Source organism: Jatropha curcas, chromosome 9, assembly GCF_041381405.1.
Source record: "Jatropha curcas cultivar XTBG-Jc1 chromosome 9, XTBG_Jcur_1.0, whole genome shotgun sequence".
Lineage (NCBI taxonomy): Eukaryota > Viridiplantae > Streptophyta > Magnoliopsida > Malpighiales > Euphorbiaceae > Jatropha > Jatropha curcas.
In genome coordinates, this window is record NC_143159.1 from 6,213,803 (window position 1) to 6,238,251 (window position 24,449).

General features: G+C 33.9%; 2 protein-coding genes across 14 annotated transcripts; one reads left to right on the forward strand and one right to left on the reverse strand.

Moving 5' to 3' along the window:
* Positions 1 to 2,743: 2,743 nt before the first annotated feature.
* LOC105638897 (cold shock protein 2) lies at positions 2,744 to 4,049 on the reverse strand. Its single transcript, XM_012222791.4, has one exon. The coding sequence runs from the start codon at positions 3,700 to 3,702 to the stop codon at positions 3,094 to 3,096; it is 609 nt and encodes a 202-aa protein (XP_012078181.1). The 5' UTR covers positions 3,703 to 4,049; the 3' UTR covers positions 2,744 to 3,093.
* Positions 4,050 to 12,079: 8,030 nt separating this feature from the next.
* On the forward strand, positions 12,080 to 24,445 carry LOC149493524 (camphor resistance CrcB family protein). 13 transcript variants are annotated; one of them, XM_089725805.1, is made up of 8 exons: positions 15,619 to 15,758; positions 16,046 to 16,286; positions 19,412 to 19,823; positions 20,768 to 20,851; positions 21,506 to 21,604; positions 22,642 to 22,834; positions 22,933 to 23,345; positions 23,663 to 24,445. In XM_089725805.1, the coding sequence occupies exons 3-8, from the start codon at positions 19,416 to 19,418 to the stop codon at positions 23,879 to 23,881; spliced, it is 1,416 nt and encodes a 471-aa protein (XP_089581931.1). In that variant the 5' UTR covers positions 15,619 to 15,758; positions 16,046 to 16,286; positions 19,412 to 19,415; the 3' UTR covers positions 23,882 to 24,445. The 13 variants fall into 13 exon arrangements, with proteins under 13 accessions (XP_089581922.1, XP_089581929.1, XP_089581928.1 ...); XM_089725803.1 differs by lacking the exons at positions 15,619 to 15,758; positions 16,046 to 16,286 and adding an exon at positions 12,139 to 12,509; XM_089725802.1 differs by lacking the exons at positions 15,619 to 15,758; positions 16,046 to 16,286 and adding an exon at positions 12,973 to 13,173.
* Positions 24,446 to 24,449: the final 4 nt, after the last annotated feature.

Below are 24,449 nucleotides of genomic sequence, written 5' to 3' on the forward strand. Positions count from 1 at the left end.
AACAAAGATAAGACAACCATCAAAGGTAGATTAAAACTAAGAAATAGAGATCAGCAGAAAATGGAGTCATCAAATCTTTTTTATTTTAGTTCTGGTGTCTCTATTCCACTATATAATTATTGAATAAGAGGCAGTAACAGCAAGGTTTATCAGATCCACCTGTTTAAAAGTGCATACCTTGTAAAGCAAATTCTCATTATACCGAGGCAAAAAGCAAAGATCAAAGAAGAAAACAACATTTTGCTATTACCTTTCATGACACTTCCTCCTATATTTCAAGACATATTTTAGTTAGAAAAGGTTATTTCAAACACAATCAATCCCTTTAATCTATATCTTCCTTCGATCAGTGTCTTCACGATAAGAAAGAAGATGCCTACATTGCAATACTCGTGGAAATTGACTTAAGTTCATTCCTACAAATAAAGTGATCTAAAGATTTGTAGGGAACTCCAATTCGGTTAGTCACAGTTAGCAACATTAGATACAACTTTTTCCATTATACAGAGAATTACTACGCTTACCTTTGCACACAGGTGTCCTTACTCAAACCATTTACAGAAGACAACATCTGTGTTCTTAATCTTTATTTTAGCACCACTATATTCGGACATGTTCAGCTACTAAACTGGATGATATCATCTGAGAATACTGCTTACATTATCAATGTCAATTCATAAAAGAATCCTGAAGTTTTTTGTCACTTTTGTTCTGTCTCTGATATTAGAGGAAAGGGATTCACATTGAAACCTTATATTTGCCAAAAACTTCAGCAGCAAGTGTCTAATCTACAAAGAATTCTTGTAGCAAGACCTTTGAGTACAAGACAAAGTCTTAATGCCCCATAGAATATGCTTGGAACCTAGACTATAATTATTATACAAATGGCATGTAATAGAAGAAGAAATAATATGACAATTAGGATCATATTGCTGAAGAAGAAAATATATGACTAAATACATAAAGCTCGGTAATCTTCAATACCTTACAATTGTTCACTCTAGTATAAAAAAAATTCTTAAAGTCTGTGTATTATTGAAGCAGAAATATTAAAGAACAACGACAGGAAAGCACAAATCTGTATAGAATCTTGGTTAATCATGGGATATTACACTCTACAATCTTGACTAAGCAGTGGCTATGCCCATTTGGCTCACAAACATATTAATGCAGGGAAATGCTTTTCATATATATCCGTAATACCAGTAATGTCAGCCTACTCTGCTCAGACACATTCATCAATTGTTAAAAGGATGATTCAGTTGCCTTAAAAAAAAAAGATCGTACTAAATGAAGAGAGAACCAACCACCTGAAGGAACAAGAATTTGTCCTTGTATCAAATGGCCTGAAAACGAATCACAATTATAAGGGCAACCAGCAAAGTACTCAAAAGGGAATTTGGGAGATAATGATTTTTTTACATATAGCTTAATGCAATTGAATAGAACTACTAGAAGCAATGGCCATATGGATTGAGTATAAGAAACACAGTTGCAATCTGCTATTTTCCATAGTTCCTCATTTATTTTGCAAACAGCTCATTGGAAGAAAAATAAACTAAGCTAGCACCAAATCTTTCCATTGGGAAGACAGAAACAACTCACAAGAAGGAAAAGTGATACGTCAGCTTTGAGGTTTGACAATACAAACCATATCTCCTGCCCAAACACCTACCTCCAACCCAAATCACAAGGAAAACAAACAAGAGAAAAGCTTCTCTTGCAAATTCCAAAACATCAAGAATGCATTTGATATTGAAGTGAAATATCAGATATATTATGCTTTTGCATGATTGTAACATAGTCGCTAGATGCTTATCGTAGTTGCGCTTTATGTTAGAGATTGCAGCAGGTATGAATGTAATTTTCCGAATATTCCCACATTAGCAAATATGTCACACAGTTTGGATATTCCTATAAACAAACAGCCTGTCAATAAATCTTAAGGAATGCAACATTAGAATTGCCAATCATCATGATCTCTTTAGGTTATTATTATTCCAAAACATTACTTTGCAAGAACATATATTCCTCTGGAGAGGCAAATATGAAGAAACCAAAATCCTCCATACATCCCCCATAGTCTAAATGGTCTTATTCCCTTCTATATAAGGATTATCACATTCCATTCATTTACTACCATCCTTACAGTGATTAACTGTATTAGAAATTAGGAAATCAAGGACAAGGATTGTGAAATTGGATATATCGTGGAACTCAAAAAGGACTAGATAAGATCAGGCACTAATAGATTTCAGCGAGTGGATGATCAAGCCTCAAAGGTGATCTCAATCTTAAATCATCCAATTTAGTCCTTTCAAAGGATTTCAAAATTTGGATAAGGCTTATGAGAACTCTAGCCATACAATTGGACAAAACAAAATATGAGAACACTAGCCAACCACTCGCCCCATATTTATGACTTGGTTCATAAAAAAGATACATTAAAAAAGAACACACAAAAAAAAAAGATATATATTTAGTTGTTACTCTTGAAAGCTCGTCCACAATTTATTAAATTTATCCACGTACAAAATTAAACAAAACCAAGAAATCCAACCCAGCTAGCTATCATTTTCAATAGATGACTATCCCATTGATGTATCAATATATTCGGCTTTCAAACAAAAGCTTACCATTCAAGCCCTAGAGTTAGTTTATGGGGACAATCAGAAAAAGAGTTCAGATTCAGAATTCAGCTTGGCAACAGAAAAGAAAAGCCAAGCAGCATAGGACTAAATCATATTAATAATTGGTATTTTGCATTAAAGAAAATTGAAAAAATCACTAATTTCATATAGAACATGTAATTAGGATCAATTTCATGTCAACAAATAACTGAGGAGACCAAAAAAAAAAAAAGAGAAAATGATAAAACTATAACTTAAGCAAACAATTACCAACATCATCAAATTTACCCAAAAAAACCCAATGAGGAAGAAGCAAAGTGGCAATGGCAACAGAAGACGCTTCTGCTCCATCTCGTCTGCTAATTCCATCCCTTGAAAAACAATCACCAAAACTTGAAAATGCAACAACCCATAAATAATTAATCAACAGAGCATCATCATGAAGAGAAGCATCCACATTGTCTCAGTTTTGATCAGTACTAGTGCAATCTCTCGCAAAATGCCCTTCCTCCCCACAATTATAACATGCGCCGCCTCCACCACCAGAGTATCCGCCCCCGCCCCCGCCCCTGCCGCCGCCACCAGCGTATCTCCTATTTCCTCCACCACCACCGCCTCCGCTTTGGTAACAATCTCTCGCTAAATGGCCAACTCTCCCACAATTATAGCAAGCACCACCACCGCTACCGCCATATCCACTGCCTGATCGACCACCCCTTCCACCGGTTCCATAGCCACCATCGCCGCGACCACTATTATATCCTCCACCACCACCTCCTCTTCCCCGTCCGCCATAGAATCCTCTCCCGCTTCCCCCGCCACGGCTGCCACGAGGGGCACGGCGAGATCTGGATACGCCGACGACTTCGACGGCCTTAGTACGGCCATCCTCTCCAAAATCGACGTCGAACTCGACCGGCTGGCCTTCGGATAGTGTCCTAAAGCCATCAGATTGGATGGAGGTCTGGTGAACAAATAGATCCTCGCCGCCGTCATCAGGAGCAATGAAACCGAAACCTTTCTGTGCACTGAACCATTTGACGGTGCCGGTCGACCTCTTACCTTCCGCCATGGAATCTTCTAGAAGAATCTAGAAGTTCTGAGAGTTGGGGTCAGTGAATGAATAGTGAGGCTGTGTTGTGCTGAGGAGTAGTAGGGTTTGCGTGTCAGAGCTTTCGGGTTTTAGTTTTTTGGGTTGGTTAGGGCGGGGACAGACGTGTTGAGATCGGACGGTTCACAATCAATTAGATTGATATCCTACGGTTAATAAACGTTTTGTGGTTTATCCTATGTTGTTTGACCGATCTGCGCCAAATATCACTTTAGTCCATAACTCCTTATCCGATTTCTATCACGACGAAGAAGAAGAATAGTAGTACGAGATTACCGATTTGGGAAATGGCAACAACCGGCTCCGACCGGATGAACTTGACGTGTGGTTACTATTATTTATATTTTTAACTATTAAAATAATTGTATAAATTAAATTTATAATTAAAATATTTGATAAAAATAATTTTATAAATTAAAATATTTAATAAATATGATTTTATATATTAAAGTATTTAATAAAATAATCTATGCATTCTATTTTTTATTTCTAATATATATAAAATTTATACAAAAATGGCTTAAAATATTAACTTGGTGTGGTGTGGCAACTTCAATCCATTTTAACATTCGTGACAGTATATATAAAGAGTTATCCATTTTATAAAAAGTCAATGAAATATGCCATGTAATTCAAATTGAATCAAACTTAGCAGCCAATTGCATAGATAGCGTTGCGTAACTTTACATTTTATATAAAAATGCTTATGGTCTAAGAATGAAGAGAGAAAAAATTTAGTTGAGGAGCAGAGTTGACAAAAAATTAGGTGCTTCAGATTAAGTTTTAATATTCAAATAAAATATTTTATTAATGGGTAAGACTACGATGTGGAATTCAAAAATTTTGTATTGATATAAATTTTTTTTTCATCGTTAGATTTAAAATACTTAAATGTAAACCGTTAGATTGAAAATTTACTGAGTGACTTGTAACCTATTAAGTACGTTTTAAATAAGCTACTTAATGTAATTCTTTTAATTTGAATATAAACTACTGCCTGCAACATGATTATAGAAAAACAAAAATAAATAATTATCTAACATTTAATTTATTCATCCATCTAACATAATCAAATTTTATGTCATGTGTTTTAACATGCCTAGTAATTTCACATCTATTTGATTTAAAAATAGATATTAGTTAACCAAGCAAAAAACAAATGTCATTACTATTAAGAATTTTATGAGGATCTTTTTTTTTTTTTTTTGCTAAATTGATTTTTACAATTATTATAGTCAAAATTTTATATATTATATATACCATTGTATTTTTTGCTTATGCTCTGTTTGTTTCTGTAAAATAATTTGTTGAAAATATTTTTCATGGAAAATATTAATGACTTATTTTTTGTTGCTTGATTGTAATATTGAGAATTGGTTAAAAATATTAAAGTCTTTATCTCATAAGACCATAAAAAATATTATTAATAATAAAATTTTAAAAATTTTATTGTTAAATATGAGAAGAATGTAACAAAAAAAAAAGTAAAATATGAAAGCCATCAGTGGTCGGTGGTGGTGACTGCCGCTTGCCGTGGTGGTGGCCGATAGTGTTAGCCGATGATGGTGATTGATGGTATTTGATGAATGATGGAGTGACTACGATAATTTATTAATAAATTAAAAAATATGAATTTATATGATTTGTCAATGTTCGAAGAAAATATTTTACTCTCTCGAAAATGAAAACTAATTTTATTTTAAAAATGACTTACTTTTCCTTTGCCTAGGAAAATATTTCCTGTTGACTTATTTTCCTGAACGCCCCAAATAACGAAAAATTGTAAAAAATATTTTTTTGTAAATTATTTTATGAAAACAAACGGAGTCTTAATCTTTGTTTAATTTAAAATGTTTAACTATAAATGAAAGTAATATAAATAATGCATTGTTACTTTTAATTTGTAGTTTGGTTAATTTTAGTTTTTTCATTCTAAATTCATCTTTTTTTAAAAAAAAATCCATATTATATATTCATCCATTAAAATGTTTATTTTAATTTTTATTTAATTTAAAATGTCTAATTACGTAAGTTTATAGATTTTAAATTTAACTTGAAACCTTATTCTTATGCTATCTTATAATTTTCATAAATAAAATATTACTAAGTATATATAAATGTTTAAAATTTTAGCACGACTAAGAATTTAAATTATATAAAAAGTTTATATACGATAAATTTCATAAACTTTAATTTATGTAAATCATTATGTTTTGTAGTAATATTTTTATAAATTTAAAAAAGAAAAATAATATAAAAAACAAAGTCATTTTAACTTGTTATGGTAGATGTGTGTAACACATATCATAAAACTAGACTTCTGAATCAATAGAGAATTACTGGATTCTCTGTCGCAGTAAAGGCCTTTATTAATATTGAGTTCGGATCTTAAATCCTTAATTTTATAATTAAATAATACTATAGTACATCTTTGTTAATTTAACCGTTAAAATACTTTTGGTATCGATTTTTTTTTTTAATTTTTTTGAATGGATTGTTGCGTTGTGTGAGCTATGACTAAAATAAAATTATATAGATAAAAAATGGAAAGTGAATTTACAACCAATGGTCATAATCTGCGAATTGTCGGCAGTCACAAAATTAAATATTACATGATTGACAATAAACAAAAAAAAAAAAAAACTAATAAAATTTAGAAAAGTGCATTAAATTAAGAATATATTAGATTTTAAAAGATTTTAAAATTCTAATGGTATTCGATCTAAATTTTTTTTTTGAGTCTATTGAAATTGTGTGGTATTCAATTCAGACAATTATAAAATTTATAAAAATCTGATGGTATTCAATTTTGATTTTTTAAAAGTCCTTACATACAAATTTGATGATATTCAAAAATTACTTATTTGGAAGGATTTTATAAAACCATTGATTTCATTGGATTTTAGAGTACTAAGTATGAATAAAAGAGCCATTCACAAATACATCATCCAACCCAAAGATTTCAAACATCTTTTAAAATCTAACAGAATCTTAATCCAATATACCTCTTAAATAAAGATGGAGACAGGCAGATACCCGCGAATTTTAAACTATCTGTATAAGTATCTTTTTAAAATTTTACTACTCGTATCCGTTATAAACACATTTAAATACTCATATTTGAACCGTTTAAATTTTTACTATCCGTATCTGTCCAAAACCCGTTTAAAGTACCTTTAAAAAGGGTAAAGTACCTGCGAATCTTAACTATCGAAATTTAAATTTATTAAAATACATTTTTTACTAATAATGCATAGGGTACCCGCAGGCACTCACTGCCGAATATGTAACATCCCTTCCCGGTCCACTCGTTAACCCGAATGAACCGAGCCGAGACGCTACAATCTGGTTGAACTTATATCCTGTCATGCTGATATCATCCTGTATGCTAAATATGAATATAAAACACTCCCAATTAAACTTCAAACTTTCAATATCTCCAACTAATCATCATAACACAACAACACTTTATATATATAGTCATAACTGTATAAATCCTCAATAGCATTTAATATCCAACAATTAATTGCATTCATGATCTATATCAAGTCTTCATGACCTAATCATACCAACTATAGTAAAATATTTCATATTCAATCATTTCCTCCAAATACTTACACCATAATAATTACATGCTTCAATTATATTTCCAATCACATAAGCTCTAACAAATGTAATAATCATACATGCCATAAATCTTAATACATGCCATAATTCTTAATTATACAACTCTCAATCTACTATGACTAAAATAGTCACTTCTGTTTTGATGGTACTCTTTTAGTCTTCAAGTAGCAACCACGATCTTCAACCTGCGGGTGATAAAAATCGACGCGCTGAGTATAAAACTCAGTGGTGCTCATAATTCACATACTTAACAAAGTGTGGTGGCAACTAACTTAAAATACAAATTTCATAAAGCATTGATCATCATAGAATCAGTAAATTTCAACATAAATGTCTCTTTATAGCAACGAATAAACTTCTAATTCATAAACATCAATAATTTAGTTCTAATTATCTCATAACTCCTTTACATGAACCTGTAATCACACATTATGATACTAGCATGATCTTACCTGCTGTTCATTGTGTTGTATGGATGAGATCAATAAACATGTAAGAATACATAACAGTATATGTTCATTGTCTTACTTGCTATTCATTATGTTGTATGACTTATGCACTTTTAGTCACATCATATAAGTTATGATTAATAACATCTCATGACTGTATGGCTCCTTAAAGATTCAATAACTAAACTTGTAAGCATATATAGCATTATACTTTCATGATCTTACCTGATGTTCTTTATGCTGTATGAACTCTGCAACTTTGATTAAACTCAGTGAATATCACAATGAATAAAGAAACATATAAGCCCATACATATGTAGAAATAAACATGTACTCACATATGGAATGTAAGCACACATATCATGATACTTTCATTTTACCTTGATGATCTTTCTTGCTGTTTAGTATACTGTATGATTCATGCAATGTTATGTCAAGATATCTGTATGGCTCCATAAGGTTATAGTGAAACCGAAGTGATAAGAAAAACTGTATGAAACTGGATGAAACTGTATGCTTGGCTGCTATGGCCTATATAATCATATCCACTCAACGGCCTGTAGCCGGAGTATCAAACTGTATGGGGCGCAGATCTGCTATTCTATGTCGTGACATAGCCTTATCTACGTGGTTTCTACCTAACCTCAATGGAGCATATTAATGGAATGACAATAGATAAAACAAAAGCATAGTAACTGTGTCATAATTTGCATGCTTGTGTCATGTTATTTTCACATGCTTGTGTCATAAAATTTACTGCTTCATCATTTCATAAAATTTACTGCTTACCTGTATGCTGATAGCCTCGCCAAGCGGGCAACTTGTGTCATGTTAGTTTCACACCATTTGCATGCTTGCATTTTGTGTTTATACATGTGTTCATGTTGTCTTTTTGCTTTAAAATGGTTGAAGACATACAAGTTGAGAAAAGGAATACAATTGCATAGAATTCATAACTTCATACACCATTTCACATCATTTCACAATTGCATAGAATACAATTACAAGTTGTGTTTACCTCATTTCACATCATTTGCATGCTTGCATGTTGTTTTGATGCATGTTCTAATGTTGTCTTTTTGTTTTAAAATGATTGGAGGCATATAAGTTGAGCAAAGGAATACAATTGCATTGAAAATGAAGTCAAAAGAGCATAAAAACATAAGTCGCGAGTGCGCAAATGAAAGTCGCGAGCGCGCAAAGCACCAAAAGAGAGTCAGTGAGTTTACAGGCCAAGTCGCGAGCGCGCGACGTGTTTTCCAGCCTGCGCAGTCTGTACTCTTTTGGCTATATCTCTCAATATATAACTCCGATTCGGGTGATTCAAAAACCCATGTAACGTTAACACATAGAGGAACAAATAACTCTTCTATGACACTTCCTAATTCCATCGTTAAATGGGGTAAAAATCAAGGTGAAGTTACTGGTAACTTTTCCAGCAAAACCTGTTTCAGCATGAACTCAATATCTACTTCATTTATTCATTTCATCTCATGCTTTTTCACCATTTTCAGTCATCTTACTCAACATGAAACAACATATTTTCTCATTATCAACACACCACACAAATTCTCATGCAAGGAAATTAATTAAACGAAAAGAGATAGCACACCTTCACTTAACAAGCTTGGAATCTTCTTCTTAGCTTCCTTTTTACCTTTGAGCTCACCTCTCCTATACATGAGAATTCTTATGAATCATCTAAAAATATCACCAAATGATTCAAGTATGAAATTCAAGAAGGTTTACTTGGATAGAATAGAGGTTGAATTAATGCTTGAATCCCATGAAAATTGATGGAGAAAGGAAGGTGAACTAAGGTAAAGGAAGTAGATGAAGGAGATGAAGATGATGAAGGAGAGGAAGAAGATGAAGATGAAAAAATGGGAAATTGAAATGGAAGTCTCGGGTAGACTCCACAAATATCATGATTTTGTGTGAAAAAATACCAAATGGTCCCTCAAGTGTCACTATGTTACAACTTAATACCTCAACTTTATAATTTAGTGCAAGCAAGTCCTAATCCTTATACTTTGATCTTTTTGTTTCCTTCAAGTAAGTCCACTTATTCTCCTTATTTCAGTTACATCCCATTCTAGCCCATTCTAGACTCTAATGGCTCGAACCGGGTTTTGAATCAGCCCGACTCGACTCTAAGCAACGACTCGATTCAATAGAAAAATGGGACGTTACAGAATATGTTTAATATAACGGTTAATGGGTAGAGGATATCCAAAGATCTATACTCATACCATACTTGTATCTGTTATGGGTAGTAATTATAATACCCATATCCGTCACGGGTAGTAATTTCACTATTCATATCCGTTCCAAATCCATTTATAACTATTAATATCCCCTTTAAATGGATCAGAGTAGAGCGGGTACTCTAAAATACTCATATTACGTCCATCCCTATCCCTTAATGTGTAAAACAATGTACTAATTATTGAATTAGTTTCAAATTAATTCATATGCCATGAATTTGATATTTTGACAAAAATTAATATTAATGCTGCTGCAAATTTTTCAGAATTAATTTGATTATTTTTTTAGAATTTTTATGTTTTGGTTTCAATTAAATAATGATTTAATCAAATAAAAAAATTAGAAAAATTTTGAAATAATCGAAAAACTGAAGAATATAACATGTCAGTATTATGATCCATGAGTTGTAAGAGGCGGGTTGTGCATTGGGTCTATCTCGATGAGTGTCACCTCCTTGCGTGAGCTTCGACAGCTGGCGCAAGTCCTGACTAGTGGTAGTTGCTGATTTTCAGTTTTAAATAAATAAATAAATATATAATATTTAAACCTAAGATTTTCCCACGAGACGGTCACCATTCAGTAAAGAGATGAGAAGTCTATTGTCTTTCGACCACATCACGACTGTTCTAAGAGCATAGGATGGCTGCCGACGGCGTTAACCATTACAAGTCTTTCACTGTTGGCGGCGGTAAGGTTTTAATAAAGAAAAAAACATTTTTTTAGAAGATGACATATTTTTCTTTTTGGTCTCTCATTGTTTTTCAGTTTAGCTCATAAAATTAATTTTGATTGAATGTATAAAAATTATTGTAATTCCATCAAAATCTATAAAAAAATTTCCACAAATTCCATTAAACTCGATATAGGATTTTAATAGCATCTGTAAAATTTTAAAAAATCCTTCAATTCCGTCAACTTAACAATTTTTTAAAACCTAATACAATTTTAATCTAATTATCTCCATTAGATATTAAAAAAAAGGCTAAAAGAGGACAATCAAATATATCCTGATTAATTTTTTCACATCTTATAAAAGATGCTGGGAACGAGAGGTCTGAATTCTCTCACAAAGTTATCACTAGACGTAAAAGGATTGAAGATGGTTCATGAAATGCCTTGCCCATTACGTTGCTTAGTTCGGCTACGGACGCTTTATTTTCTAACCATGCGTGTAGCTATCAATCGCAAGGTCGTGATGCTCTTTCTCCTCCTCCATTCATGTCACTTTTTACTAATTTTATATAAATGTTTTTCTTTCTTTTTCTAGTAATAATGTGGTATTCACTATTAATGCAAATGTTTTCTTTTTGTGGTATATATCAAATGAATGATTGAACTATATATATATATATATATATTAATATTCAACTATATACTTGAAAATAAAATAATTTTCTCTTTCTTTTTAGCTTTTAAAAAAAATATAAACTCTACCGATAGAGCTAAACTTTTGTTTGACAAAAGCTTTTCATATAACATTTGTTATTTAGTCAAAATACTATTTCGATTATTAATAATATTTAATGTCATAATATTTATACTAGTATTTGAAATTTGAAGATAAAAATTATAAAATGTTACTTATTTAATGATCATTTATCAACTAGACCCTTATTCAAATTGATAAGAATTAAAATTTTCTTATTTTCAAATGAGTTAATTCATTTAATAAATATCAAAGTTTCTTTACTTTCAAACAAGATTTGACGTGTTATATTGTATTTTTAGGAGGAAAAAATTTATAACCTATTTTGCAAGTTTAAAAATCATATATTACAAGGCTATTGAATCAAAAGAAGATAAAACTTTAAACACTATTTTGCAAGCTTGAAAAACCACTTGTAAAATTATATTTCATTCTGTTCAAAAGAAAAAAAAGAAAAATGGAAATGGAACCATTTCACTTGTACAAAGCCTTTGATTTTTTTTTTTTTTTACACCATAATATATGAATGTTATCAATATATCTTATAAGGAAAAAAAAAAAATTTGAGAATTACTAAACTAACCTTACATATGTAATTATTTTCTCGAACCCAGAAAATAAGCGAAGGCGTGTTGTAGTCAAAGTCAGAGCAGGAGTGCCTGCCAATAACCCAAACCAAAAGCAAGTCGCCATTCTCTGTTTCTCTCTCTGTTTCTTACTATTAATTTCCTATCTCCAAAAGCTTGTTGCGAGTTGCTAACTATCCGCCATTATCGTAGCTCACACCATTTTGTCATCTCTCTCTTTTCAGTTTTCACATCGTCATTTCAATTTTCAACAACAAGTATTTTACTTTTACAGCATCTCTCTCGCTCTCCTCACTGTCCTCTCTCAAATATTGACGACGGCGTTTCAATATCACGTTTGATTGTACTTTCGTCATTTTAACTCGATGGTGCTTCACCTCCATCGCTAAGTTTGTTTGGTCGCTTCTTTAGGTGAGTTAAATTTTTTCTTTGTTTGATCTGGTTATTTTGGTAATTTTCTTTAGCTTTAAGCAGATGCTTCTTTTTATTTGATTACTTTTCATTCCTGAAATACCCTTTAAGCTACCCAGATTGTTTGTTTGGTTTTCTTGACCAATGGCCAACGAATTCCTGCCTTTTTCCAATTATATTATTACTTACTTTTTAATATGAAAAAAGTTCAGTCCACTTTTTAGATGATTTCTGTGTAAAGTTTTATTTAACGGCTAACGCGTATTGGAGCTTTAGTTTAGTGGGGTTGGATTTTGTTTTGTCTTTCTTTTTCTGCTTTGCTAGTGGAGGACACATCTAGGAACTGTTGATAAGTAAACTTCTTGTGCTTTATTGGAAAAGAAATATAATTGAATTGCCTAAGTTCACTGTTCTAAACGTTCTTTCTGGTAATGTTGATTCATGGGATCCGCTCTGATTTATTTTTTTCTTTGGCCTACATTAAAAAGTCCAGGACAATAGTAGTTGTGTTATCAATAATTTAAAGGGGATTGGATTTTGATGCTAACAAAACCCATTAAAATATTCTACCCCAAGTTTTTATATACCATTTCTTTTGGCATTCAGTTTAGTGGCATCATATCTTGATAATTGCATAACTCATTAAATTATTGAAGCCTATGCGGTCATCATCTCTCTATCTATCTGGATCTTTTTTTTTTTTTTCAATTATTCTTGTTTCATTTTACAGATTGATTGAAATATTAATTTCGTTATTCATTATAGCATTTGTGTGAACTTAATAACAGTTGAACTTTTTCTCTCTTTTCAAAATATTAACACGGTTCTCTAGTTGTTAATAGCCATCTCTTGGCAAGTTGGCAATCTACAGGGTCCAAAGGAGAGTAATATAATTGAGGAAGGTGTTTTAGTTTGCACTTACAGGGAGTATGCATGGTTTCGATGTTATGAACAAGCTGTTTAAGTAAAATTCTGGTGTAATTTTACATTCTGCCTTATTCTCACGTACAATGCGAAAAATCTGTTTTGTTTATGTGTTTTTCATTATAATTTAGTTTTTGGTTCCCTTTGTTGGGTCAATCATGCAATTGGGACTAATATAGAGAGCTCCATGGATGTGCTGCATTAGCAGTAATTTTAATAGGCATAGTATTTCTTATTTGTTCTGGAAATCACCAATGCTGGTGACCAAAAATTATTTTATTTTATATTTAATTAACATGCTTCTTATCATCATATTTGCTTGTTCATTTATTGATGTATTTAGTTGGAGCTATTCCAATTTTTTTTTTTTTTATATATTTGGATGAAGTAGCTAGGCCCAGGATTCATATTATCTATTCTTACAAGGCACACACAGCCGCTCAAATTTTTATAAATCTACTGTACCAATGGTTTGGGGCATATAATTAAAGAATCAAAATATTTCCATAACGTTTGGTCCCGTTCTTGGCCTTTTTTTTTTTTCAAAGATTTTTGTCTTCTATCTCTCTGAAGTCATTTATAGGCATGCATTAGATGAGACAGAATCTTATACTTCTAACAATTAATTGCCATTTGTTAGTATAATGTTAGTATACTATTGTAATTAATTGACTATACTATTGTAAGATAGCTGTAAATAACCATCAGTTAGGGAGCTAATTAAGGATGTAAATGTCAACCATAATTAGGAGACAATGGGCATCAATTAGGAGACATATTAGGCATCAATTAGGGAGCCAATTAAGGCTGTAATTGCCAGCCATAATTAGGAGACAATGGGCATCAATTAGGGCTGTAATTTAGGAATTTATTCCCAAATTTGTGGATACTTCAGTCTATTTAAACCCAATCAGCTTGTGGGAATAAACAAGCAAATTTCTATCAAAATTCCATTGAAATACAGCAAGTTTGTCATGGTATCAGAGCCTAATTAGGCAATTTTAGAGCTGTTCTTTTATGAGTTTCAGCTTTGTTTTTTGAAGAACAAAGTGCAGAATCTGCTGTCTTTAATTCTGCAGTTTCTGTTTCTGCTTTCTTTGTTTAGTTCATATCTTTGATGAACTCTCGGTCATAGAAATTCTGAATTTCTATTTGGAGGTTCTCTTCATTTGAAAGAGATTTTGGTGGATATTTTTCTGCAACTTTCTGGCTGTAGTTCTGCAACTTTCTGGCTGTAGTTCTGCAACTTTCTGGCTGTAGGATTTTCATCTTGGTGGGTCTGTTGCTTCTTTTAGTAGACCTGCTGCTGGTTGTGTTATTCCTAATTTTGCATTTCTGGTCTCCTTGTGCTATTTGAGATGGCCACATCAAACACAGTTGAGAGTTTTCATGTTCGTTTCACCGGAAAAAATTATTCTTTATGGGAATTTCAGTTTCAGCTCTTTGTTACAGGAAAAGAACTGTTGGGCCATATAGATGGAAGTGATCCAGCTCCTAAAGATGCTAAGGAATTGCTTCATTGGAAAGTTAGAGATGCAAGAGTAATGACATGGATTCTGGGGTCAGTTGACCCTCTTATTGCTTCTAATCTGAGGTCTTCTAAAACTGCAAAAGCCATGTGGGATTACTTGAAAAAGGTCTATAATCAAGACAATGCTGCAAGACGTTTTCAATTGGAGAGCGATATTGCTAATTATTCCCAAGGAAATCTCTCCATTCAGGAATATTATTCTGGTTTTCAGAATTTATGGGCTGAGTTTACTGACACTATTTATGCTAAAGTGCCTGCAGAATCTCTCCCTATACTTCAAGAAATTCATGAGCAAAGCAAAAGAGATCAATTCTTAATGAAGCTGAGGTCTGAATTTGAGACACTTCGCTCAAATTTAATGAGTCGTGTCCCTTCACCTTCTTTAGATATTTGTTTTGGCGAATTACTTCGCGAAGAACAACGTTTTCTCATTCAGGACTCTCTCCAACAAGAAAATACTGTCAAGGTTGCTTTTGCTGCCCAAGGAAGAGGAAAGGGTCGGGACATGAGTAGAATTCAATGTTATAATTGCAAAAATTATGGCCATATTGCTGCCAATTGTGGAAAGAAGTTCTGTAATTATTGCAAACAGTCAGGACATGTCATAAAGGAGTGTCCGACACGGCCTCAAAATCGAAAATCAAATGCTGCCCCAGTTGCACCAAATAATCTCACTCATTTTGCTGCTCCAACAGTTTCTACAACTCCCTCTTCAGCTGCTGAACCTGTGATTCTTACTCCAGAAATGGTGCAACAAATGATTATTTCAGCCTTCTCCGCCTTAGGGCTACAAGGTAACGATACCTCCTCCTCCTCTCAACTTTGGCTTGTTGATTCTGCTGCCTCAAATCATATGACAAACACATCTAGCATGCTTACCAATGTTCGCAAATATCATGGTTCAACTGAAATTCAGATTGCAAATGGTAGTACAATACCTATTACTGAGATTGGAGATCTTAGATCACATTTCAACAATGTTTTTATATCTCCAAAGCTCTCAACTAAGCTTCTTTCGGTTGGTCAGTTAGTAGATAACAATTATGATGTGCATTTCTCTCGTAATGGTTGTCTTGTGCAGGATCAGGCATCGGGGACAGTAATCGCGAAGGGGCCTAAAGTTGGAAGACTATTTCCATTACTATTTTCTATTCCTCGTATCTCTTCATTTTGTACTACAGTTATTAGCAAAAGTGAACTATGGCATAGACGTTTAGGTCATCCTAATCCTGTTATTTTGTCTCATTTATCAAATTCTGGTTTCTTGGGCAACAAAGAATTCCTTGCTAAGGTTCCTTTTGATTGTTCCACATGTAGACTCGGTAAAAGCAAAACTCTTCCTTTTCCTTCTAATGGTAGTCGTGCTGTCCAATGTTTTGATATAATTCATAGTGATGTTTGGGGCATTACGCCCGTTATTTCTCATGCTCAATACAAGTACTTTGTGACATTTATTGATGATTACAGTAGATATACATGGGTATACTTTCTTCATTCTAAATCTGATGTATATTCTGTTTTCAAGACCTTTTTAGCCTATGTTGAGACTCAGTTTTCTACTTGTATTAAAGTATTACGATCTGATTCTGGAGGAGAATATATGTCTCATGAATTTCAGAATTTTCTTCGTGAGAAAGGGATTGTCTCACAACGTTCATGTCCTTATACACCACAACAAAATGGAGTTGCTGAGCGTAAAAATCGTCATCTTTTGGATGTAACCCGAACTTTGTTAATTGGATCTTCAGTTCCATCTAAGTTTTGGGTTGAAGCCTTATCTACTGCAACTTATCTAATTAATAGAATCCCTTCTCAGGTATTAAGTCTTGACTCCCCATATTTTCGTCTATATCATCAATATCCTAATTATCATGATTTACACACATTTGGTTGTGTTTGTTTTGTTCATCTACCTTCTCATGAACGTCATAAACTTTCAGCTCAATCTGTTAAATGTGCATTTATGGGTTATAATTCTTCTCAAAAGGGTTTTGTTTGCTATGATTCCACTTCTAACAAATTTCGTGTTTCTCGAAATGTTATTTTCTTTCAGCATCAATATTTCTTTCCCAATCTTGCCAAGTCTTCTTCTACTTCTCCCATTCTTCCAATTTTTGAGGATTTACCAATTGTTCCTAATCGATTTAAGCCTGGATTTGTGTATGGAAGACGTCAACCAACGGTGCCTCTTCCCGAGACTGATCCCTCATCTATGTCTGATTCTCCTGCATCTACTCTGCGTCGCTCTACCAGAGTATCTCGACCTCCACGACGGTATGATTTTTCTGATAATCCTGCTGGATATTCTGCCACTTTATCTGATATTTCTATTCCATCTTGTTACTCACACGCCTCCAAGAATGAATGTTGGCAAAAAGCCATGCAGGACGAACTTCAAGCTCTTCACGACAATCATACATGGGACATTCTTCCTTGCCCTCCAAATGTTAAGCCCATTGGATGTAAATGGGTTTATTCAGTTAAGCTTCGTTCTGATGGAACTTTGGATCGATATAAAGCTCGATTAGTTGCTCTTGGCAATAAGCAAAAGTACGGAGTGGACTATGAGGAGACCTTTGCTCCAGTTGCAAAGATGACTACCGTCCGTACTATTATTGCAGTTGCTGCTTCTCAGGGTTGGCCTCTTCATCAAATGGATGTCAAAAATGCTTTTCTTCATGGTGATCTTAAAGAAGATATTTATATGACACTTCCACTGGGTTTGACTTCCTCATCTTCAACACATGTGTGTAAGTTAAAACGATCTTTGTATGGACTAAAACAAGCTCCACGTGCCTGGTTTGACAAGTTTCGATCTACCTTACTTCAGTTTTCCTTTGTGCAAAGTAAATATGACTCCTCTTTGTTTCTTCACAAGAGTTCTGCTGGTTTTGTTCTACTCCTTGTTTATGTAGATGACATTATTATCACTGGCACTAACACATCAACGATCCTCACTCTTCAACAATCTCTTCAAACTTCTTTTAATATGAAGGATCTTGGTCCACTTACATATTTCTTAGGGCTGGAAGTTCACTATGATTGTTCTGGGATATTTTTGCATCAACACAAATATACTACAGATTTGATTACTTTAGCTGGCCTTCAAGATTCTTCCCCAGTTGATACTCCTTTGGAATTAAACGTCAAGTATCATACTCAAAACGAAGATCTTCTTCCTGATCCATCTCTTTATAGGCAATTAGTTGGCAGTTTGAATTATCTGACTATTACACGGCCCGATATTTCTTTTGCAGTTCAGCAAGTCAGTCAATTCATGAGTACTCCGAGTCACTTACATCTGGTAGCAGTTCGTCGAATCATTCGCTATCTTCTTGGCACATCTTCTCGGGGTTTATTCTTTCCTACTGGCTCTCCGGTACGCCTTGTTGCTTACAGTGATGCTGATTGGGCCGGTTGTCCAGACACTCGACGCTCTATAACTGGTTGGTGTATGTTTCTTGGCGATTCTTTGATATCTTGGAAAAGTAAGAAACAAGACCGTGTTTCCAAATCTTCTACTGAGTCTGATTATCGGGCTATGTCCGCTGCTTGTTCTGAGATTGTTTGGTTACGTGGGTTACTTGCCGAAATTGGCTTTCCTCAGCCTCATTCTACTCCTCTACATGCTGACAACACTAGTGCCATACAAATTGCTACCAATCCAGTTTTTCATGAACGTACCAAACATATCGAAGTCGACTGTCATTCTATTCGAGAGGCCATAGATTCCGGTGTCATTTCTCTTCCACATGTCTCCACTGCTCTTCAAATTGCTGATGTATTCACAAAATCTATGACACGCCAGCGTCATCAATTTCTCGTTGGCAAATTGATGCTTCTTGATCGCCCAGCATCAATTTGAGGGGGGATGTTAGTATAATGTTAGTATACTATTGTAATTAATTGACTATACTATTGTAAGATAGCTGTAAATAACCATCAGTTAGGGAGCTAATTAAGGATGTAAATGTCAACCATAATTAGGAGACAATGGGCATCAATTAGGAGACATATTAGGCATCAATTAGGGAGCCAATTAAGGCTGTAATTGCCAGCCATAATTAGGAGACAATGGGCATCAATTAGGGCTGTAATTTAGGAATTTATTCCCAAATTTGTGGATACTTCAGTCTATTTAAACCCAATCAGCTTGTGGGAATAAACAAGCAAATTTCTATCAAAATTCCATTGAAATACAGCAAGTTTGTCACCATTATGTGCTGATTGCAACATTTGTTGTTATATCACCTTCTGCAGGTTCTTAAAAATTGTAGCAGTTGACTTTTTGTCACTAAACTTGCAAGAATTAACATTATCATTTTCATCAGCAACTGCATCATATTCCTGTCATATCTTCTTGGTTTTAACTTTTAAAATCAATGTGGCATTAATTCTACCTTTGAAGTTATTCCATGAAGAATGAAACCTTGCAATCCGTTCTCAGGGTAATGGAGCATGAGACTGTTGAATCTGCATCCAATCCAGTTGAATCATTTGAAAGGACAAGCAGTGTAGGCTCCTCAAGGAGAAGGCGTTCATTAAGTACACGCACTGTGTCCTTTCGAATAGATGATTATACTGAAAGTGAAAATGCTTCAGAGGCAGGTGATATTGGAGATAGGGCTCTTCATATCAACATGCAGAGTGAGAGTGGCAGCCGCCGGTTATCCCTGGATAATGCTTTAGAGAGTGGAATAGTATTTCCCATCCCAGAAGGCAATTTTTTTCAATCATATGGGCTCAGATCCCATGATTCCACAACTTTGATTACAGAGTCCCATGTGACACAGTTGCCTGAGGAAATCGCATTGCCTCTTTCCACAGATGCAATAGTGTGCTCAAATGACAAAAAACAAGTGAGCTTTCAATTAATAATTTGCTTTTATTTCTTTATTAATGATTAGAATTTGGTAAATAATTATTTCTTAAAGGTAATTGCTTCGTTCTGCCTCATATTTGGAGCATGATTTCATCTAATTTGGCATATTTTTATTGTGACAATAAGCACGCGTGGATTGCTTACTTTCAGTTATTGGGATTGTGAAACACCCTCTCTGGTTTAATGGTTAAGGTTTTTATCGAAATATTGTAATTTTAGAATCCTTCTTAAACTTGGTTTCAATCAATGAGTTGTTGAATCGAAGCTTGAAAGTTGGAACAATGATATCTCAACTAAAAGGATGAGCATGAAATATAAAATTCTTGAATTTTGAAGTACAACACGGGTAAGAATAAAGTAAGTGGAAAAAAAATAACAAAGCACCGAAAATTTCAGACCTAAATTTAAAGAGTTGAATAATATAAGTACTGAAATTTTCTACAATTGCAAAGTTCTTTCAGAACTCAGTAACTTTGCATTCAATGCGAATCTTAATTTAAAATTTTTGACTTATCAATTTAAGTGAATTTAACTTGATCGAGACTTTTGAATGATATGTAAATAAGTATTACCAAACAACTTAAAACTAATCTATTGAAGATTTTAACTTTAAATGCTGAATGCTATATCAAACACAGCCTTGAAAGTTAAAACACTAATTAACAAGGAGGAATCTGTCCAAGATATTATTGTATTCAAGCTAAGAAGATAGTTTCATGCATTTTGAATCCATGTAAGTGGAACCTAGGCTATGTATTTATGAATTGAAATGTGTGGTTTCATATAAATTTATTTCTTTATTGATGATGGTAAGAATTGGGTTATAGCCATATGGATAAGGTTATTGCTTTTTATGTTTCTATTACTCAATTTAAGTATTGTATGTTAATTAGCTAAGTTTTTGTGTATTTCTGTATGCAGGACAACAAGACAGCGTTCACGTTGCCTCTGATATTGGAGTATATATCATGTCTTGTTTATCTATCTGTTTTTGGGATTCTTGGGGTAATGTACATAGCATTTGAGTTTTTACCTTCCAGAATTTTTATTTCAGCATTAGTCAATAGCTTATTAAATAATTTCTTCGTGAAATATTTTCAAGCATACCAGTGGTAATTATAGAGGTGGAGCCGATGAAATTTTCAATTATTAGTAAATGATATAGCTGAATGGAAATGCAGAAATTTTATTTAACTGTTAATGTTGGACTTCTTTAGAGTCTTGGCACCCAGAGAGACACCAATATAATGTAAGGAGAATTGTATTTATTGCCAGGAACCTGTTCCTGTTCTTTCATTGCTATTTTTCCCGAATATGAAGTGTGAACTATTGTAGATTGGCAAAACATTATTGCTAACCTAACATCGAAGTGAGATCTCTATGTTGTAAATACCCTGATCTTTAAGACATCCTAACAGTCTCTTCCTTAAGATCGTTTGTTGAAGAATCTCATTTTGCTTTGCTTGCATGCAAGAAAAACTCGATTAAATATAAAGGGTGATTTGATAAATCAGAACTTTATTAATGTCAAAAGAATAATTTTCAGAATCTAGTCCCTAGGCTAATGTATTTCAGATTGTGTTTTGATCTGTAGGATACAACAAGTGATACGGAGGCTTTAAGAGGTACTAATTAAAGAAACTTTTTGGTAATATACAGGTCTTAACAAGGTACTTGTTACAGAAACTTTTTGGCCCCAGTGTAGCTGGTGTGACAAGTGATCACTATCCTCTATACCTTGACCTTCCTTCCAACATGGTCTCTCTCTCTCTCTCTCTCTCTCTCTCTCATGCACAAGACATGCACAAGACATGCACACCCACACCCACATGCTGAGTTCATGGTTGCATTTACACATGGGTGGATTTCACAAGTGTGCATTCACACAAATGCATTCCATGATTTTTTATATATGACGTTATTGATGTGTTTATGTTATGGTATTTATCCAACATGTTTAAACAGATTAGCCATATCTTTTTGTTAGAATATATGTCTACAATGATTATTATTAATGAAGATGCAGACATTTTTTTAATGTGATTTTGTATTTGCAAACAAATGGCTGGACTTAAATAGATGTAGGAATAATAAAGTTTTGATTGGTTGAAGCACCAATAATCAAGAAATAAGATACTGATAAATATGGTAGAATGTGTTTTGGGAATCTATTACCTTACCTTTGACAAACCGGTAGGGGCATAATTGGGTGTTTGATTGGCTTGTGAATCTGTGCTCAGCCATGGGGATGGAATCTGTCTTCCAAAGACATCCTCTCCCAAACCAAAAAGAAAGCTTATGGTGAATTTTACTTGGCGTTCTGCCCTTGTAATGATGAGGTGAAAGCATATTCAACTGTGAACATGCAATAATGTAATATCGCTAAATCCAAGGTGCCTTATCTTCAACAAAACTGTAGGGCCATAATTGCGTGTTTGATTGGCTTGTGAATCTGTGCTCAACCATGGGGATGGAATCTGTGTCTTCCAAAGACATCCTCCCCCAAATTGAAAAGAAAACTTGCGGTGAATTTAACTTGGCTTGCTGCCAATGATGAGGTGAAAGCATATTCAAGTGTCAGCATGCAATAATGTGATATTGCTAAATCCAAGGTACCTTAACACATAGGACATGGTTGAGAAATTACACTGTCATGTGGATACTTTACAGCTTGTCTCTCCAAAATCAAACCTATTACCCTTTAGTTTCCCACAACCGCCTCTACTAGGGATTCTTTTAATATTATTATAAGTAAAAAACTGTGTGTCTCATGTATCTCTTTATTCATTCTTTAGGTTGGTTCTTTCTTGATGGGATGGTTGGGTGTAGTTTTTAAAAGAGATATAGTCAGTGTCTCTGATCATCTGGCCATTGGATTAACAACTGGTTACTTGGGAAGTCTCACAACTTTCAGCGGTTGGAATCAGAAAATGCTTGATCTCATTGTTGATGGCCGCTGGGTGTTTGCTCTGGTTGGCTTTCTCCTAGGTAATATGGCACTTCACGAGAAATAATATTTAGGAGCGGTGTTAATTAGAACATGAAAAAACTCATCTGCTGCTCTTTTCCATTATGCATATTTGCAGGGTTGTTCCTTGCAGCCTATTCCATCAATTTTGGCATTGGGACAGCCAAATGCTTCAAGTCACTTCTCGAAAGACTAAATAGAAGTGAAACTAAAACTAGTTGCAACTGGAGGGTAGACAGCTGTAGGCGTCATATGGCCGTCATGGCAATTCTGGTGTTTATGCTAAGCATTTTGTGGAGTTTGAGTGGAACTTTGTTAAAGAAGGAGTTTAACAGTGACAGCAGCGGAGCTGAATTATGGCTGGCTTGCTTAGTTGCAGCTCCAGGAGTGTGGATCAGGTGGTTTTTGGCACGTCTGAATGGACGTGGATTAGGAAAAAAAGGGTATTTGAAATGGATCCCATTCGGGACTCTAATTGCCAATGTTTCTGCTGCTTGTGTCATGGCAGCACTCTCTACTTTGAAGAAAGCGGTAAGTCTTAAATCTTGTGAATCTGTTAGCAAATGTAGAATTAAATTTAACATATAAGCACTGATAAGATTCATATTGAGTCGTCAGAATTTTGGTTTCTGTCATAATGTCTTGGGCTCAGTTCTATCAAAGGCCTTAATGATAAAACGTGAAAGCCTTTCTTATTCTTCGTGCAATTATTCTTTTCTTATTTCCATTCATTGTTTGAACTTCTACGATGCATTAGTCTTGAAAGCTGAATCCACAGTATCATATACTAGTTCATATTTCATATAACTGCCATTTGAAATTGATTAGTTGAAATCTGGCTAATGCAGGTGGAGACCAAGTACTGTAACACAATTTCGACAGGCGTACAGCTTGGATTTCTGGGTTGTTTGAGTACTGTTTCAACATTCATAGCTGAATATAATGCCTTGAAAGAACGTAATGAATATGGGAGAGCTTATGTTTATGCTCTAACAACAATAGTCATCTCATTTGTATCCGGCATCCTGATATATGCGGTACCTGTCTGGACAAGGGGATATGACTAGAGCATGATATACTTGGCTTTTGGTACATCTCTAAGCATGTAATAAACTGGCGGTTCAGGTCTTTCAAGGCACCGAATTTAGGCCAGTTCCTACGGTTCAGCCAGTTCTGGGGGCCCGTCGGTGCAAGTCCATGTTCAATCCTTTTTTCCTACCTTTTCTGGCTGCCATGTGTTTTTTAAGTTGGGATCAGAACTGGCTTGGACAGCGCTTTAGCTATGGATTTTGATAGCTGGCTTGAGCTCACGCACGCGTAACTAGCGAAACTGCATCTTTAATTGGTTATGTCAAATTGACATGCTGCAGAATTTAATTTGTACATACTTTTTATTAGCTGCAGGCTTATGTTGTTATTACATTTTAGTACAGGAAGTATGAAAAAGGTTTAGAAAGTTGAAATAGATGGGAATTGTATTCCTTAGGATTTGCTTTTGGTGGTTTTCTATTTAGGGACTGTCTTTTATACCAATAATTTCTCGTTGGGTATGGTTTTTGTTTATTTTTTGAATTCATTTCTGTTAAAAATTTAACCCTGTATGGTTGAATAAATGCTCTGAATTTGCAAAATTCC